General features: G+C 45.7%; 1 protein-coding gene across 2 annotated transcripts in view; it reads left to right on the forward strand.

The window, feature by feature from the left end:
* LOC142590536 (WD repeat-containing protein 13-like) overlaps positions 1 to 16,519 on the forward strand; it is a 47,322-nt gene that overhangs the window by 22,403 nt on the left and 8,400 nt on the right. For both annotated transcript variants that reach the window (XM_075702729.1, XM_075702730.1), the window contains exons 8-13: positions 765 to 931; positions 6,986 to 7,045; positions 9,417 to 9,500; positions 13,034 to 13,092; positions 13,784 to 13,906; positions 16,333 to 16,454. In XM_075702729.1, coding sequence (XP_075558844.1) covers positions 765 to 931; positions 6,986 to 7,045; positions 9,417 to 9,500; positions 13,034 to 13,092; positions 13,784 to 13,906; positions 16,333 to 16,454 — 615 coding nt within the window. The remainder of the gene's footprint in view (positions 1 to 764; positions 932 to 6,985; positions 7,046 to 9,416; positions 9,501 to 13,033; positions 13,093 to 13,783; positions 13,907 to 16,332; positions 16,455 to 16,519) is intronic.

Below are 16,519 nucleotides of genomic sequence, written 5' to 3' on the forward strand. Positions count from 1 at the left end.
CTCTTCTGTGGGGCCCTTTCCCTCTATATCATTGCGCTCTCAGTTAGAAGCCCACTCTTGTTGCTCTGGGGCTATGGTGTTTTGGTACTGGAGGTAATGTTCTGGGGTCGCATCCCTGCCACAGCGGCTGCATTTTGACATGGGCGTAATACAGAAACACTCATGTGTGAAGCTTTGGCTGCACATTTGAGATATCTGCAGGTGGTCAGAATTAATCCAGAGCCCTCCGCCACACTGTCCTTCATGGCCCTTGTGTTGCTTTGGTATGTCAAACACAATCAGTCAATGAGTCAAACAATCGATCAGTCGAACAGAATAGAGGAGCAACCTTTTTAGTGTCCCGGAAGCACTGCGGGTGGTCGTGGAACGTGCTATGTATTTGCTACCTTATTTCTCATCTGCATGTCTTAGTATTGGTTTGAAGGGGTACAGGCTTGTGGGTTTGTGACGTGTTTGTGAAGGCAGTGCATGTTGACATTCTCTTGTTTTCTGTTCTTTCTTTACACTTGCCTGAGTACTGTATTTGTTAATAGCTGGCTCTGAATGGGCTTGCAGTTTTTCTACATTTAGAACTTTAAAAATATAACAGCATGGTTATATTGACAGAACGGCCAACCCATACACTACTGTCATGGCCAGTTTGTTGTGTATGTATGCATAAAACTGGGCTTTCTTTTTAAGTGTACCTTCACGAAAGTGCATCTTTCCTTGTGAAATGAGCGAATACAACTACAGTCTGCTCCTTGGGGTGTGCCGTCGCGCAGGCTTCGAGTGGTCTCTCTCCAATGACCTCTTGGTGTCTGGGTCCCTGGACAGTACAGTGCGGCTCTGGGACGCCAAGAAGGGAAGCTGCGTGCGCACGGTGCCCGATCCAGCCGGGGCGGCCATCCTGTCGTGCGTGTTCCAGCCAGCTAACAACAACATGGTGGTTGTATCCTTGGACGAGCCAGTGGCAGCTTGTGCCTACGGCTGAACTGCATGCAATTTAACTGTGCCTCAGGACAAAGTTACTGGTGTGTTATGTGCCTTGCCACCCTGCAAGACACACGGCATTTGAATCCACTGGAAATCGCTTTCGTATAGCAGTGCACCACAGTCGAGAGGGAGCACATTCTTCGTTGGGTGAACTTGTGCCAGCTAGATGAAACCGAGCAACTCGGCAGCACTGAATGTGTCCAGCGAAGTCGGCGGTCGTTGAATAGAAAGGTGCAGCTCACAGTCAGCCCCTACTCAGAGCTTGCAGTCAAACATTTTGGATCAACCTGTGGCCACTACCGTACTTCTGGAATTCGCTACAATCGAACCAACTTATTATGATGCCAGTTTTGACATTACAGTTAAACCTCAACATGACGAATGTCCATGTAATGAAATTATCGATATAATGAAGTATTTAACTTTTTATGACTTCTTGTCCACAGACACCATGTAGTTAGACCCTCAATATAACGAAGTGTGTTTGTGTGCAATTTAAATGTAACAAAATTTCACTTCTGCCTCAAAGGAATGCCCAAGCAATAAATGGAAACTTCCGCAGACGCAGATGGTCAAATTATTGAATTACAAGTGGCTGCTTGCAAACGCACCTTTCAAATCATTCTCGGCGCAACAAAAGCGACCACCAAAGTGGAGCCGCATCATGCGCCACGTAAAGTCCATGTGCAATAACATTCTATCGCACCCCGCACACTTTGTGCTTTAGGTGCGAATGAAAGTGTGCGATTGCGATGGTGAGACAAAAAAGGTAGTGGCTTCATGACTGCCGCCTTCCCACGCATGCAAAGGGAAAGAGGGGGAAGGGAGCAAACTCGTGGTAATGCGACCAAGCGCGCGTGAGGGGCGGAGAGTTGCCGTGCATCTCAGCCATGGCTGTGCATGGCTGTAAGGGCGGCTCAGCGCATATGCAGTCGCGCACCCTGCTTTAGAGGTAATCTGGCGCGTGACCCGTTGGAGCAAGAGGCAGACTAAGCATGCACTCCCCACTGCCGGCGCTTTTAAAGATAGCGTCGTCCCAGTGCGGGGTCATGCTATCAGCCGCAGAGGTGGAGTGCATGCAAAAGCGTGGCTGACTTTGCCTAATTTGTACCACGGATGTGAAGATATTGTCGATGTGGCATGAAACCATATCATTCATCGCCAACTCCCAAGTTCTTCAAAGGATTGTTTTCTCATTCAATTTTGCTTTCTTCAGTTGTGCAATAATTTGAAAAATTCTGCGGCCCCTGTCCGTGTAAGAAAAAAGATCGGCGAGTGTACTTATTTGCATAAGAGGTCGAATTTCAATTCAACAAAATTTCTATATAATGAAGAAAATTGCCTATTTTCCTCGAGGTTTAACTGTATATCAGTTATAACACTGAGAAAGCTGCTGCTCTGTCAACGTTTGTATGTTTTCTATGGTGAAATAACCCACTCACTACAATGTCCCCATGCCGCATTATCGGTTATAATGATGAAGTCTGGCTTCTGGGTGTCCATGCCAAAAGGTAAAGGAATGTCAAATGCTTCAAAAGAAAAAAGAAAAAGATAAATTTGAGCCGCTGCATCCTCCCCGCAGCCCCAGCGGCCGCTGCATGCTCATACGATAGAACCTGTCTTATAGCCTTCACCGCTCGCCAGCCTCACGTGCCTCTCTCCCGTTGCCCTCCCACCCCTCCAAACACGAATGGGCTGTGCTCGTAGCTCTATGCCACACCACCTTCCAAAACACAAATAGACCACACGAACTGCGCTGACAGCACTGCTTCCAGAGTATTGGCTTGCTTGCTAGCCCCTCATTCTGTGTAGTTCTGCCAATGGAGCAAGTCACTCATGCTCATCTTTGTTGGTTGCGTCGAGGTCGTTCCTGGCCTTATGGTTGCACCGCTTCGTTTGACTTGCCATCGACATGGAAGATGGCTGATCCACCCGCTGATCGTCGGCAATGCACAACGTTGCTGGTGAAAAGACAGCGCATTGCTATAGATTCGGAAACAGAGTGCAGTATCATGAAGAACTGCAGAGATGGTAAAGAAGTGTGTGGCTTGGTGAAGTACGGACTGTCGCAACTGACACTGTTGACAATCATCTGCGTGGTAGACATGTTTGACAAAGAAAGCTTCTCTGTAGACAACGAGTGCAAACGCCCATTGTCTACGCTCGACAAGGTGCCTATAAGGAGGTGGAAGAGGCCCTCTAGTAGTGGTTTCTCAGTTCCCATGCCATGAACTTGCCCATCAGCGGGCCAATTCTGGCCACAAAGGCAAAGCAGTTTGCCCTGCTCATTAGCATCATCAACAATGTGGACTTACACCCAGGTGGCAGCTGGGTGCAGCACTTCAAAGAGAGGCACGGCATTGTTTACGAAGCCATCACCGGCGAGGGTGCTTTGCTTGACGTGGAGGCGAAGCAGAAGTGGGTGGAGGGAAACGCTGCCCCGCATCCTTGACAAGTACATTGGCACCAACATGTATAATAGCAACGAAATAGCACTGTTCCTATTCAAGACGCTTGCACTCAAAGGAGGCACGTGTAAGAGTGGCAAAAACAGCAAGCTGTGCCTCACTGTGTTCTTGTGCGCCATCATGGACAGGAGAGACAAGTGCGCCACATTTGTCATTGGGAAATAAAAAAATCCCTACTGCTTCCGCGGTGCTGCCAGGATGCCGGTATGCTACAGTCACAACCGTAAGCAATGGCATAGTAACAAGGGGGGGGGCCGGGGGGCTGCGGGCCCCGGGTGCCAGGTGCCAATTGGGGGGGCGTCATATATGTCTGAAGACACCCCTCTTTCCGCCGGCTTGACTGGGCACAACTGGTTAATTAAGGTGCTCCAGTAACCAGCAGCCCAAGCTCATGTACCCAATATACATACTAGAAGTAGTGCCGCAGAATGTGGTGGCTAAAAAATTTAATTTGCTAAGTGGTCGCTAAACCACTCGCCGTGCGCTCATGATCGGAGCGGACGTCGCCAAACATACAGTTAGGCCATGTGCCCCTTCGGGGCCTCTTCCATTTAGTCTGCGCAATCTTAATGTATGATATCTTAAGTAACAGCTTAAATAACAATCATAGAGGAAACATTGCAATTCTGGAATTGAGGGCCCCAAAGTCATATTAACAACTTGACAAAAATTTATTCTCTAAACAAGATCGTCTTGGGTGCTAGAGCCTGCAGTACTTTGATGCTGTGGGTGGCCCAGTATGGCAGTACCGAAATAAATATGAAATGCTGCACCAGTGACGTCGATATTTCTATCCTCTCCATTGCGAGTGCAGAGCAATAGTAGCGCAAGCTATCGCTGGCACGAGCTTCATTGCAGCCATCTCTCTCTCTCTCTCTCTCTCTTTTTCATGGTAACACCAGGAATCAACGCGAATCGAGCTCTGTTTCCGTTCCCAACCTTGCGGCGGTACTGAAGCTCAGATAATGACGTTTGCCAATAGCAGCAAATAAAGAAAAGCTTTATGGATCAGAATGAAGAGAACTCCTAATTGTCATAGCGTTGTCAACCGCGCAGAGGAAAGCAGATGGAGTTTCCTAATAGGATGAGGAAATCATCGTCACTGATGCGCTATTTGATTTTCATTTGGGTTCAGGGCTGCCCACAGCCAAAATACTGTACACTGTAGTACCTACGATGAATTCTGTGACATTGTTGGGAACATATGACTGTCGGGCTTGAATTTTGGAAATGCAATATCGTCTCTAAAATAGCTAATTAAAACTGCATTAGAATTGTTTTGTTACTTGTGAGCCATATTTTCCACAATGCCGCATCTGTATTTGCTGCCAAGCATTACAGTCTGACAGCGGATGTGCAAATGCGCTTATGACACGCTATCAGTGCAGTGTCCCCTGTGGTATTTAGTGCAGAAAATAAAACTGCATGTATACCTGCTACATTCGCAATCTCTGGGAACGAAAGTGAAGGGAGGGAGAGGGGGAACATGTGTGGTATCCAAGGTGGCTGCACTGACGCTGAAACAATACTCCCCCTCCCCAAAAATTTTCGATATCCTCGCCTTCCTCACTACACCCGGGGGGGGGGCGTGACAGAAGACCTATGAGCCCCAGGTGCCGAACGACCTAGCTACGCCACTGACCGTAAGGCATGGATGACGCCAGAACTTTTTCGTGAGTGGCTCTTGATTCCTCTATCAACATATTGAGCGATCCAAGAGGAAAGGAGCGCTCATCCTAGATAATTGCAGAGCCCACCACTTCATGCCTGAGCTCTCAAGCGTGGAAGTTTTTTTCCTGCCACCACACGTGATGGCAGGCTTGCAGACCATGCACACCGGAGTCCTCGCCAATATTAAAGTCATGTATCGTCACCGCAACCTGAACAAGTTAGTCTTGTAGGCGTACATGGCCACGCGAACAAGCAGGGAGCAACAGACTCAAAGCTCAATCTATTGATGGCCGTGCAGTTTATCTTTTGTGCCCGGTTGGACGTTAATGTTTCTACGGTATGGAACTGCTTTAGGAAACTGTGCTTTGTCCAAGGCAGCAGCGACTTGTACGAAGCCTGCGAAGGTCCCACTGACAAATTGATGCCTGAACTTTGGTCCGCAGTGGTGAGGGATGCTTCAGGACTCAGAAGAGTTTCTACATGCAGACAACACACTAGCAACATCAGGACTTCCAAACGATGAGGTGATCGTCACAAACGTGCTTGCATTGGATAGCGATGATGACATTGACGGCTACGACGGCAACGATGACGCGGTAGGGCAGGCTGCCTCAACGTTGTCCTCGCAGGGGGCCCTGCAGATGATGTTCAGTCCCTTTAAGGCTTCGTTTTCGCGAGGAGACTTCCGCTTCACTACATAGAGCACCTGGATGCCTTGGAGAAGGTTGTTGGCAAGCTTTGCATAAAGCAAGCAATGCCAGCAGACATGGAGTTTTCTTGTGCAAGCCGGTGAGAAGTACGTGGTGAGATGCTTGTGGTGATCTCACCCCAGCATTTTTTCTGGACTTCTCAAGACGCTGCCGCTGCAACGTTCTCGCATTTTTTAAAAGGCCCCTTTTGGGGCCACCAAAGCAATGCCTCGGCGGAGCTCGCAGATGACTTGACATCCATGACTCCTCTTTGTTATAACAGTGCGATTCTTCAATGCCAACAGCCGCAGGTTGTTACACATGATAATAGCATGCAGGAAGCAGAGTTGCAATGTTAAACGAGTGAACACAATCAGCAGCCAGATGGTGAAGGTGGTGGGGAGGGGCACTGGCCTCCCTGCCGTTATAGTTTTCTCATAATAGCTCTGCCACCCCCAACTTTCTTTTTTCGGGCAACTTGGTTATAACAATTATCGGTTATAACAATGGAATTTTTTTGGTATTTTGGTATTGTTATAAGTGGTTTCGGCTGTGTATTTACATTGAGTGCATTCCTTTCCTTGTGCACGTTGTTCCAACAACCATGGCATTAGAGTGATCTCACACCATGAGCATGCAAAAATAGAAAGATGCTAATGGTAATAACACTCCATGAAACGAAAATGCAAGGAAGAGAAAAACACATGTGACAATATCACAAGAGTCATAAAATGGTGTACATGACGTAAAAGACCACAGAGTAAGAAGCAAAACCTCTTGCCTTGTCTCGTGTCCAGCAGTTAGCGTTTTTGTACAGGCTTGTGGACTGTTGACAGTCAATTGGTAATTGTGTGGCAGTTACTAATAAACATTCTTACTGCTTGGAAGGCCAGGCTTATGGCGAACACTTGTGTTAACTAGGAAGCCAATGATTAGCGAAGCAATCCATTGAACATTATACACTTTAGTTGAAAGGACACAAGTACTCTGTCTCTGTCTGACTACCATTTCTTTCACACAGTCCTCAACCATGAGTAACTAGTACCTCATAGTAACTGTACCTCTCACAAACCTTCTTAATGGCGTTATATTTTCTGTAGGCTTGCGCCAACATGAAACATTGCACTATCACACTTGTGACGAACAGGCTTTTGCTATCCTTGACTTTCTGTGGCATCGCAGACAGGAAATGACAAGGGTCTTGTCCAGGTGCTCAACATTTCCACGGGCATCTACCTCAAGGTCAGTCTCTTGTAACTTAGGTATGTAGCATTGTACAACAGTTTATGGAACTCCACTGTTTATTGGAACACTGGACAGTCTACTTTTACCTGTTCAAAGTTTGAACAAACTTATTGCTGTCCCCGTTGCAGCTTTAGTAATTTGCCGTGCTTCTGAGACCAGAAGTTGTTTTTCTTTTTTTGGCTGTGAGAAGGAAAGTTGGCACTGAATTCAATTGCTAAATCAAGCTGGTATGCGCAGCATCAATTTTGCCTAAAAGAACGGTTCTGTAAGTGAGAAAAAGACATAAATTTAGCACAGGGTTGGTACTGCCGCTATGAATGTGGTGCCAGCACCTACGCTGTAGCACGTCCTGTGTTCAATGAGCAAATTGTGGTCAATCGCTAAAGAAACAAACACATGTTGCATTTCTATGTGGAACAAAATACAGCCTGGTTTGTTGTGTTAAGCGGTATTCAAAACACAGTGGTTTTGACACTCTTCCAGTGCTTGAAGTAGGCAAAATATGGTGGCCTTCCAGATCAGTTTTTGTTACCCTGAGAAAACCGTCACTGGGGCAGTCATGTTAAACAGCTAATTTCTTATTTTAATAAGTTCAATTGAGTGAATAAAGTAATATATCATATATATACTGCTTAAAAAGTTTCAAACTCATTTCACTAACTCAGTTTTGCCAACTTCTTTACGACACAGTAGTGCCTGTGCATCCTCACCTAACGCAATTTATGATAATACACCTGATAAGATGCAGATAATGCGGCTTGGTGATGCTGCAACGCCTTGAAATATGTATTCATTTGATCATGAATTATGTATACTTGAAGCACAGTGAACAAGTCCCTGAAATTGTTACAAAGTGATCATTAATGAATGCTTGAGGTTTTGTTTGAATGGCTCTGTGCCGAGTGTCGCCAAAATAGGAGGGCCAGGTTTTCGCTATACTCTTCCAGTTAAAATTCCGAACTGTTCGCATTCAAATTTGACAGAAAATTATGATTTTATGTTATAGTATCATGTTTGTGTTCAATACTTTCGAGTGTCATCTGCAAGAAATCGGAAGTGCACATGTCCTCTGCAGGATTGCCACTCGAAAAATGTTAATTTCACTGCAATGGAACAGTGGCACCATCTGTCACTGCTGTGTCAAAACTCCATGTTCACCATATCCATGACAGCTTAGAAGGGTTTGGATGCGAGCTAGTTGGTATGAGTCATTCATTTTAAAGAGTGCCAAAAAAAAAAAAACATGGACAGGGAAAAGCACAGGACCAGCGTTGACTGCCAATAACATCTTTGTTGAAGCCCGCACAAATATATACTATTCGCAACAGGCTGAAAGAGGGAAAGGAAGAAAGGGAAGGGGAGTCATCATCAGTCAACTCCTGCTGTGCATGCATCACAAACGTAAAACTATACAAATTTAAAATACACAACAGGGACACAATCGAAACTGATTAACTTCTAGGGAATTTAAGTTCCTTATCGCAATATTCCTTATGGTATATTATTATCCTTTATTATTCCTTATCGTGTATTATTGTTTATTCCTTACTGTATGTTCCTTATACATAAGGCAAACAGGACACTGCCTTAATGAATGTTTATGTGAGCATGTGCACAATGCCAAGATTGAAACTGGCAGTAATCTAGCTGTTCATTGTGCAAAGTGTGGCTGCTCATCCCGCTTAAAAGACATACGCATGCTGAGAAGGTACAGTGATCAGATGGCCAGGGAAATTTTTGAGGCCTTTTCAATTTGTGAGTTAGGAGCCACTTGCCTAAGCGCCCCTTCTATAGCTCTTTGCAATAAGGAACTAAAGTTTCTTAGAAGTTAATCAGTTTCGATTGTGTCCCTATTGTGTATTTTACATTTGTATAGTTTTATGTTTGTGACGCATGCGCAGCAGGAGTTTATTGATAACTCGCTTTCCCTTTCTTCCATTCCCTCTTTCAGCCCATTGCAAATAGTATATATTCGTGCGGGCTTCAATAAAGATGTTGTTGGCAGTCAGCGCTGGTCCTGTGCTCTTCCTTGTCCGTTTTTTTTTTTTTTTTTTGGCGCTGTTTAAAATGAATGATCCATGACATGTGATGCCACTGTTTCATGGGATAACAACCTGAGTCCGGCACAGAATGCTACTTACGTGCAAACTTTCAGTGGGCAAAGGAATCGGTGGCTTAGCTTGGAGTCGTGTGTACCTGGCACTACTCTCTTTGCAACACTTAATGCACACCTTGGGTTTTGATAAACCGCAATCGTGCACACGATTGAAATCAGTGAAGCTTCAGTTAAGCTGGCCCTTTCTTTTTTCTGTTACCATCGAGTTTCTTAAAGTTTTGCTTACCTTTCTTGCATGCACACATTGCGCAGGGCGGCAGTAGCCAGACCACTGGCTGCGTCCTCTGCCTGACCTTTGAGCCGACGGGCAAGATGCTGTGGGCCGGCGACGACCGGGTGAGGTCAACAGAATGTAGTGGTGCAGTGCCTTATGTGTCCCATTAGCCATTTGTGTAGCCAGTTTTATCAGCTACAATCAACTCACATTGGTTTTCTGCTGCTAAGTATCATGTATACATACCTGTATTTGTTTTATCAGGAGGTTAAAGGCGTGTTCAACAAAAGTTCGGAGCGTGTAAAAGGCCTAGTTTCAAATAGCTGTATGTATAGCCCAGCCTCAATGAAAAATTTTAGGTTTGAAATGCAAGTTGATGTGTTGCTGAAAGCTGGCAAAAATAGATGTTTTTGATAGCAAGACTAAAGAATAAGCTGCTGTCACTGCTGCTAGCTGGAAATTGCTCGGAACCTGGAATGATGAAACCCAGTAGAGCACATGCACATGACCTGCGAAATCAAGCCTCCGTGGTATGTTAAAGATCTCTGAGGCCATGTTCAGGGATTTGCATCATACGCGCTGATTGTGCACCAGGCACATGCATTGTCAGAGTAGGTGCTACTTAAGGGCTGGAATAAAAACTTTTGATAACTACAGCTTTACAGGTTTACAGCTCTTAAGTAGCACCTGTAATTAAGTAGCACCTGAACATGAACACATAAACATGTGTTCATGTTCAAATTCTATGAAAGATTGCTTTCATAGTATATACAACTTATTTATAGCAAATATAGCCAAAGAAAGGTGTCGTTACAGTTAGCCTCTTAAGTTATGTGAAAAATGTCAAATGTTGATCTGATAAAAAGTTTAGTTTAATGGAACCCCGAATAACGAATTCGTAAAGCTTTATTACAAGAGAGAACTGGTCTGTGGGCTAGGTGGTGGTATTTGTAAGGACAGGTAGAGGGATTATTGAGGCATCTTTTATACAACATTCTCTTGGCCATGCTGTATTCACTGGCAAACTCCCACAGGGAGTACACAAACGTAACTAAAATAGGGTGTTGACTTATGCTCACAAGGCCAGTGAAAACATTATGAAGCAAGCTTGTTGTTCGGCAATTGTCTTGTTTCTAAGACAGTTTTTGGTTGACTGCTTTGTCAACAAGTGAAACTTGATAATGTACACAGTTTTAGCTACACCACTAATCATTCAATGCTGCATGGACATGTGCACCATGTTAATGAAACTTCTGACTTGTACGAGTGCATACATCTTATTGTTAGTCATATGGTTATTAGCGAAATATTGTGCTGTCTAGCTTTACATGTTTATGGAAGCAGGGCCTTTGCATGGAGTCTGTGTAAGATTTCTTTGGGCTGATAGAATCAAGCCTTGATATGCGGAACAGCAAATTGTCAGATAAAACAAATCTAAAACATTTCTTGATTGCACCAGCATGTAATGAATATACAGTTGAACTTTGTAGTAACGAAATCAGTGGGGAATGCAAAAAAATTCGCTTTTGCGAGAATTTCGTTGTTGCAAAATGAGACAGCGCAGATAGGTAACACATCGCAGAACGAAACTTTACAGTCAAAATTCTGTTAGCCTACATTGGCAAGCTTTGCTTGAGGATATAGATCCGCATACTGCTGACAGTAGAATGTGCGCCGCATGCATCGATCAGCAGAGGTCGTGGAGCAGTATTCGGAGATACAATCACTTTTGGGAGATTTTGCATAACTCAGCACCGGACGCAGAGCTACAGCTCTCCACGCATGCAGCAGCATTTCTACAGTGTACGCTGTCGCCCGTAGGTGCCGACGCGTCCGGTGCCAAGCGCGAAAGTGATCCTGTCTCGTATACCAGAAGGCGATCGATCGCGATTACAACCCCTTCACGCACATTGACGTCTGGCACCGTATCCATACACAATGCCTGTCGAGTGGCACCAAAGCCAGCGTTCTTGAAGCAAGAGATGCGTATTCCCGGACAATTGCTCAACCATGGCCCGATGCGTGGCACTCCATATATATTGCGACTGCCATCTCAAGCACCATAAACAATTCCACGTTTGTGGGACGTGGATTTCCTTGTTTTTGCTGCATTTTTCTCACCAGGGCACACATTACGCACTGCACTCAGTGTGCAAAAACCATTGTCACATGTTGGTCACAACATTATATGTGACGCTTCAAACGGGCCATCAACAAACAATATGGCAACCATGGTGTATTTCCAACACACGCAATTGCTTCCGCCGCTTGGTTGTTTTATTGCGACAGCAGTTATGTGGGCCCTCCAGGCGCATTTCTACCATTGGTGTCATCGCCATCGCCGTCGGTGTTGTCTTGAGGTTTCATATGAGTGAAAGCGTGTGAGGGTGAGCCAGGAAACACAGTTCAATCTGATGTGCGTGAATGAGGAATGCGGCCTGGATGCGTGCCCTCTCCTGCCATGTGCAAGGGAGGAGGGTGAGGTGAGGGTGGAAGGCTGTACTTCTCCAGCGGCTGCTACGGTGCCTCGATGTCCTCCTCACCCACTGCTCCGTGCAGAGTGGAGACAAGCACGGCGTCTACTACGGCGTTGGTCACGCGAATTGCGGACGCCATAGGGACACATTGCTGGCGCTTGTGTGTTTTGAAAGCGACCTGCGACGTGGCCAAAGTGCACGCCCATGCGGGCTTCATCTTCAAATCGATCTGAAATCGTCGCAAAGTACGCGCAGTGCCGGTAGCTTTGTATGCACTGTGCTTTCGGCATTTGCTTGTGTTGAAGCGAGAGATGCCTGAAGGTCAATTCGCTTGGTGCTGTAGTGATTCCTCATTCCAGAATTTTGACAGCGAGTTTCCGCCCTCATCGAGCAAGATGTGTTCATGTTTACCTGCGCATGCATGACACCGTACTGGTTAATTTAGTTAAAACACATTAGCAGCTAGTTGGTTTGAATCCATGATAGAGTGTGTAAGTGTGACTGAACAAGGACGTAGAAAGAAGCAGACACACGAAGGCAGTGCTGTCTGTATGTGTCTGTTTCTTTCTACATCCTCCTTGAGTCGTGCTTACACATTCTATCATTGTTAATTCAGTTAGTAAGCGAATGTTTACAAGCTTATACAGCTTATAAAACTACTATCCTAACTTCATACAGCTATCTACTAATTTGCTATCGCAATTGGTGGTTTGCCTTTCGGGCGGAACTGCGAATTTTTGGTGTAAACAAAAATGGCGCGCCTATGCAAGTTTAATGTGCTTGTATTTGACGCAATTTTAGAGCAAAGCAACCGCATTTGAGCATATTTTGGGGCCTGCTAGCCTTGCGGAAGTAGTTAGCATGCGGGGTTGATTTCTGGCAAATTTCGTTGATGCGGGATTGTAGTACAGCGACATTTCGTTGTTGAGAGGTGTGAAATGCATTGAATCCGGCGGGCATTTGACGGGATACAAAAATATTTCATCGTAGCGAGAATTTCATTGTTGCGAGATTTCATTATTGCTTGTTTCGACTGTACGCCTATGACAATTATTTGATGCAACATAACTATTTTCTTGTCTGATGGAATTTAGTTTTTTGAGGTTTCACTGTACTCTGTTGTGCAAGAACAAACAAAAACAAAAAATTGCCTGCTGTGCATTTTCTGCGTGGTGCAGGGCTACATTGTGTCCTACCTGTTCGACCTGCCCACCGGAAAGCTGACCAAGGGAAAGCGGTGAGTTGCGTGCCTACTGTTGCATCCTGCAAGCAATGCTTGAAGTTAATTTCAAAAATATATTTATTTGTGACTGGAATTGAGGATTCTTTTTGTAGAAACACTGCATGCCAAACAGCGTAGGATCCTGTGCTAAGACATTAAATTTTTAGCACTTTCTCTTGTGCAGATACTGTAGCCAAGATGACATTGCATGTTTTGCATATTGTGGTCCTTTCGCAAATTGAGGCGTCTTCCTTTCTCTTCTATTTCTTTTTTTTTTTCACATCATCCTTGGTTCTTACACATACTGCCGGGAAGTGCTGTTTGCTGCTACCACAATAGCTGGTGGTGAGCTCAGTATCTGCAGGGTCACACTGTGTCTCAAAGGGTACAGATGTGACAAGCTAGCCTTGTCAACTTGCTTCCTAGTGCAGATATTATGCAAATATATGCACAAGCTCTCACTAGTTTTGCTTTCTTCTTTCTTTTCTTCCTTTCCCCCATGTGGGGTTGCCAACCGAACATCTGTCTGGTTAACTTCCGCCCTTCCGTGTTCTCTCTCTCTCTGCACAAAATGGCAGAGTTCAGCATTTGCTGAATTTCAGTGAGGGCACCGACATTCCCTTGCACTTTGCTGGCTCTACAGCAGTTGAACCACTCAAGTTGCAGAGCACTTTTGACACCATTGTTACCGTTGTAACGCACGCAGGATGGTGGTGGCCGAAAACTGCCCAATCACGTGCCTCTCGGCGCGCCAGTGGGCGAGCCGTGAAGCCAGGGACCCGTCGGTGCTGGCCAACTGTGGCCTCATCAATGCCCTCCTCCTCTACAGGTAGGCATGGCAGCCAACTTGGGGAGATATTGTGGTTATCTAGTGCCCCTGCTGTTCACTGTAGCTGACCGTAGACTTCTGTGGTTGACTGTGGGCATCTGCAGTACCCCTGTAGAGGGCAGTGAGAAAATAACTTGGCAGGTCGACAGAATTATCAATCATCACCACCTGTTTATGTCCACTGGAGGATGGAGGCCTCTCCCAGTGATCTCCTTTTATACGTGCCCCTCTTATGCTTGCTAATTTCCGAATTTCATCACAACACCTGATTCCCTGCCTTCACAGGCGGCACTTCTCTTTACACCCATTCTGTAGCTCTAATAGGCCACCAGTTATCTACCCAGCACATTACATGGCCTTACATGGCCTGCCCAGCTTCATTTCTTCCACTTTGTGTCAACTAGCATATCAGCTACCCAGCCCCATTTGCTCTCTGATTGACGCTGCCTATCATTTTTCATTTCATCTATGATTGGGCAGTCCCTAACCTATTCTCGAGATGCATTGTTAACCTCAGCTGGGCAGCGTGAAGCCACACATCCTATCCCCCATTGGCACAACTAAACTCGAAGCACACTCTATGATCCACAGAGTGAGCTGTTGACTGGAGGAGGCACTGGGATTTAGTAATGCTCCTCAGTGGCTCCTGAAGTGAGAACTTCCTTGCGAAATGCACCCCTGCTTCAGAAGATGCTGAAAGCAACTGTTTATAATATTTTAGCTGGGGAAGCATTACCTTCAGTTCACTGACCACAGCAATTGAGACATGGCGCTACTGTACGCAAAAGTACGCAAAAGTGCAACCCGGAATGTAAAGAGTATGACGGGGCGATGCAGGGAAGGCTGAGACTGAAATGATCGAGAAATGTCTTTTGCCTTTCACTGTTGTTCTCCATCCACAATATTCTTCATCATAAAGTCAGAAAAATTACTTTGGATGTCAAAAGTAAACAGGCCGCTGTGCGCCTTCATATCATGTTGTTCAGCTGTGTGCTACGTAGGGTTCCCGTGGCACTCCTGACACTCCAGAACTCTCGTGTGGAGAGTGCGGGAGTTATCTTCATCCTCCAAGGCAGTGAAAGTCTTAGCACACCACAGGAACTCCTTTAAACAGTCGCTAGTCAGCACAGCGGTTGCAGGCAACACAGCTTATATGCTTTTCGGCAAAAAGTTTGCATTAGGGCATATTAATCTGCCTACACTTTATCTGTCTCCAGTGAATGTCGGCCAGTTGTGCAGTCAACTAAACATTTGCATTGCTAGCCAGGGCCAGAATGATGTAAAACTGTTCCACTCTGGTTTTATTCCAAATCCGTCATTATCCCTTCATGGTAGGTCAAAGTGGCTCTGGCCATGCCCACACGGGCATGTGCATGGCACAAGCCATTTTGACCTACCACAGAGGGCTAAATGGTGGATTTAGAATAAGAACAGATGGAAATAATTTTACATTATCCCAGACCAAACAACACGACAGTGGTGTGTGGCAGACGTGCTTTTAGTATGCGCCACAGAGGAACCTGTACTTCTTTGGACAAGTGCAACCTGTACAATCTGATAATGGTGGACCCAGCTCGCTGTCCAAATGATGACAACATTCGTAAAGTTTCCGATGGAGTAGGTGCATTTTGCTTGAGAGCAATATTGCGATAGCTGGGATGATTTGCTGAAGGTGGTCTTCGGCAAATAAGCAGCCTTATAACTGTCAGATACAGACTTGGTGCTCCTGAGTCAGTGACTGCGCTAAGCAGCTCCACTGCAGTATACCCTTCATGTGACCTGGCAGTGATATACTACCTCATGTTTACAAACGCAGTCCTGAAGATTGGTGTTCAAGTAAGGCAACTAAATCATTGCTACGAATACTTGCGAGAGTTCCTGATGTGAGATTGACACTCGTTTTTATTTGCTGGACATGTCATAACTACAGGCTGGTTTGTCAAGGGTTCAACCCTTTAAGTAGAATAAATTTTTTTTTTAACTACGAAAGGCCTTCTCCTCAAGGAGCTCATTATATGTTTTAAGATCAAAATTAAATTGTGAGGTTTTATGTACCAGAACCACAATAAGATTATGAAGTACGCCATACTGGAGGGCTCCAGATTAACGTTGACCACCGGGGATTCCTTAACTTGCACCTAATGCATGGTACACAGGCACCTTTACATTTCGCCCTCATCGAAATGCGACCACCACGGCCGGAATTCGATCCTGTGCCTTCGGGCTTGGCAGCACAACGCCAAAGCCACTACGCCACCGCGGTGGGTCGTTGTATGTTTTCTTTGGCACGTTTGTGTGGACAAAAGCATTCTAATGTATAGGTCTACTGCAGATTGCCCTGGCACTTGTTTAATTAGCAAGAAGACTCGAATGCTTGGCTGGAGAACAGAAACTCGAGTTTTGATGTTTTGCAAACTCGCCCGCAGTGTGCAGGGCTCGGATGGCAGCCTGGCTCTCAAGCGCAAGTTCCACGTCAAGCATCGGTGCCGCACCCCAGTGCGGAGTTCCTTCTGTCCCATCATGTCATTCCGTCAGGGTGCTTGCATCGGTGAGTTTGCACGTTGTCCGCTCAACTGCTGCCGTCATAATGCATTGTATGTTAATTTACGTGCA

Source organism: Dermacentor variabilis, chromosome 8 (genome assembly GCF_050947875.1).
Source record: "Dermacentor variabilis isolate Ectoservices chromosome 8, ASM5094787v1, whole genome shotgun sequence".
NCBI lineage: Eukaryota > Metazoa > Arthropoda > Arachnida > Ixodida > Ixodidae > Dermacentor > Dermacentor variabilis.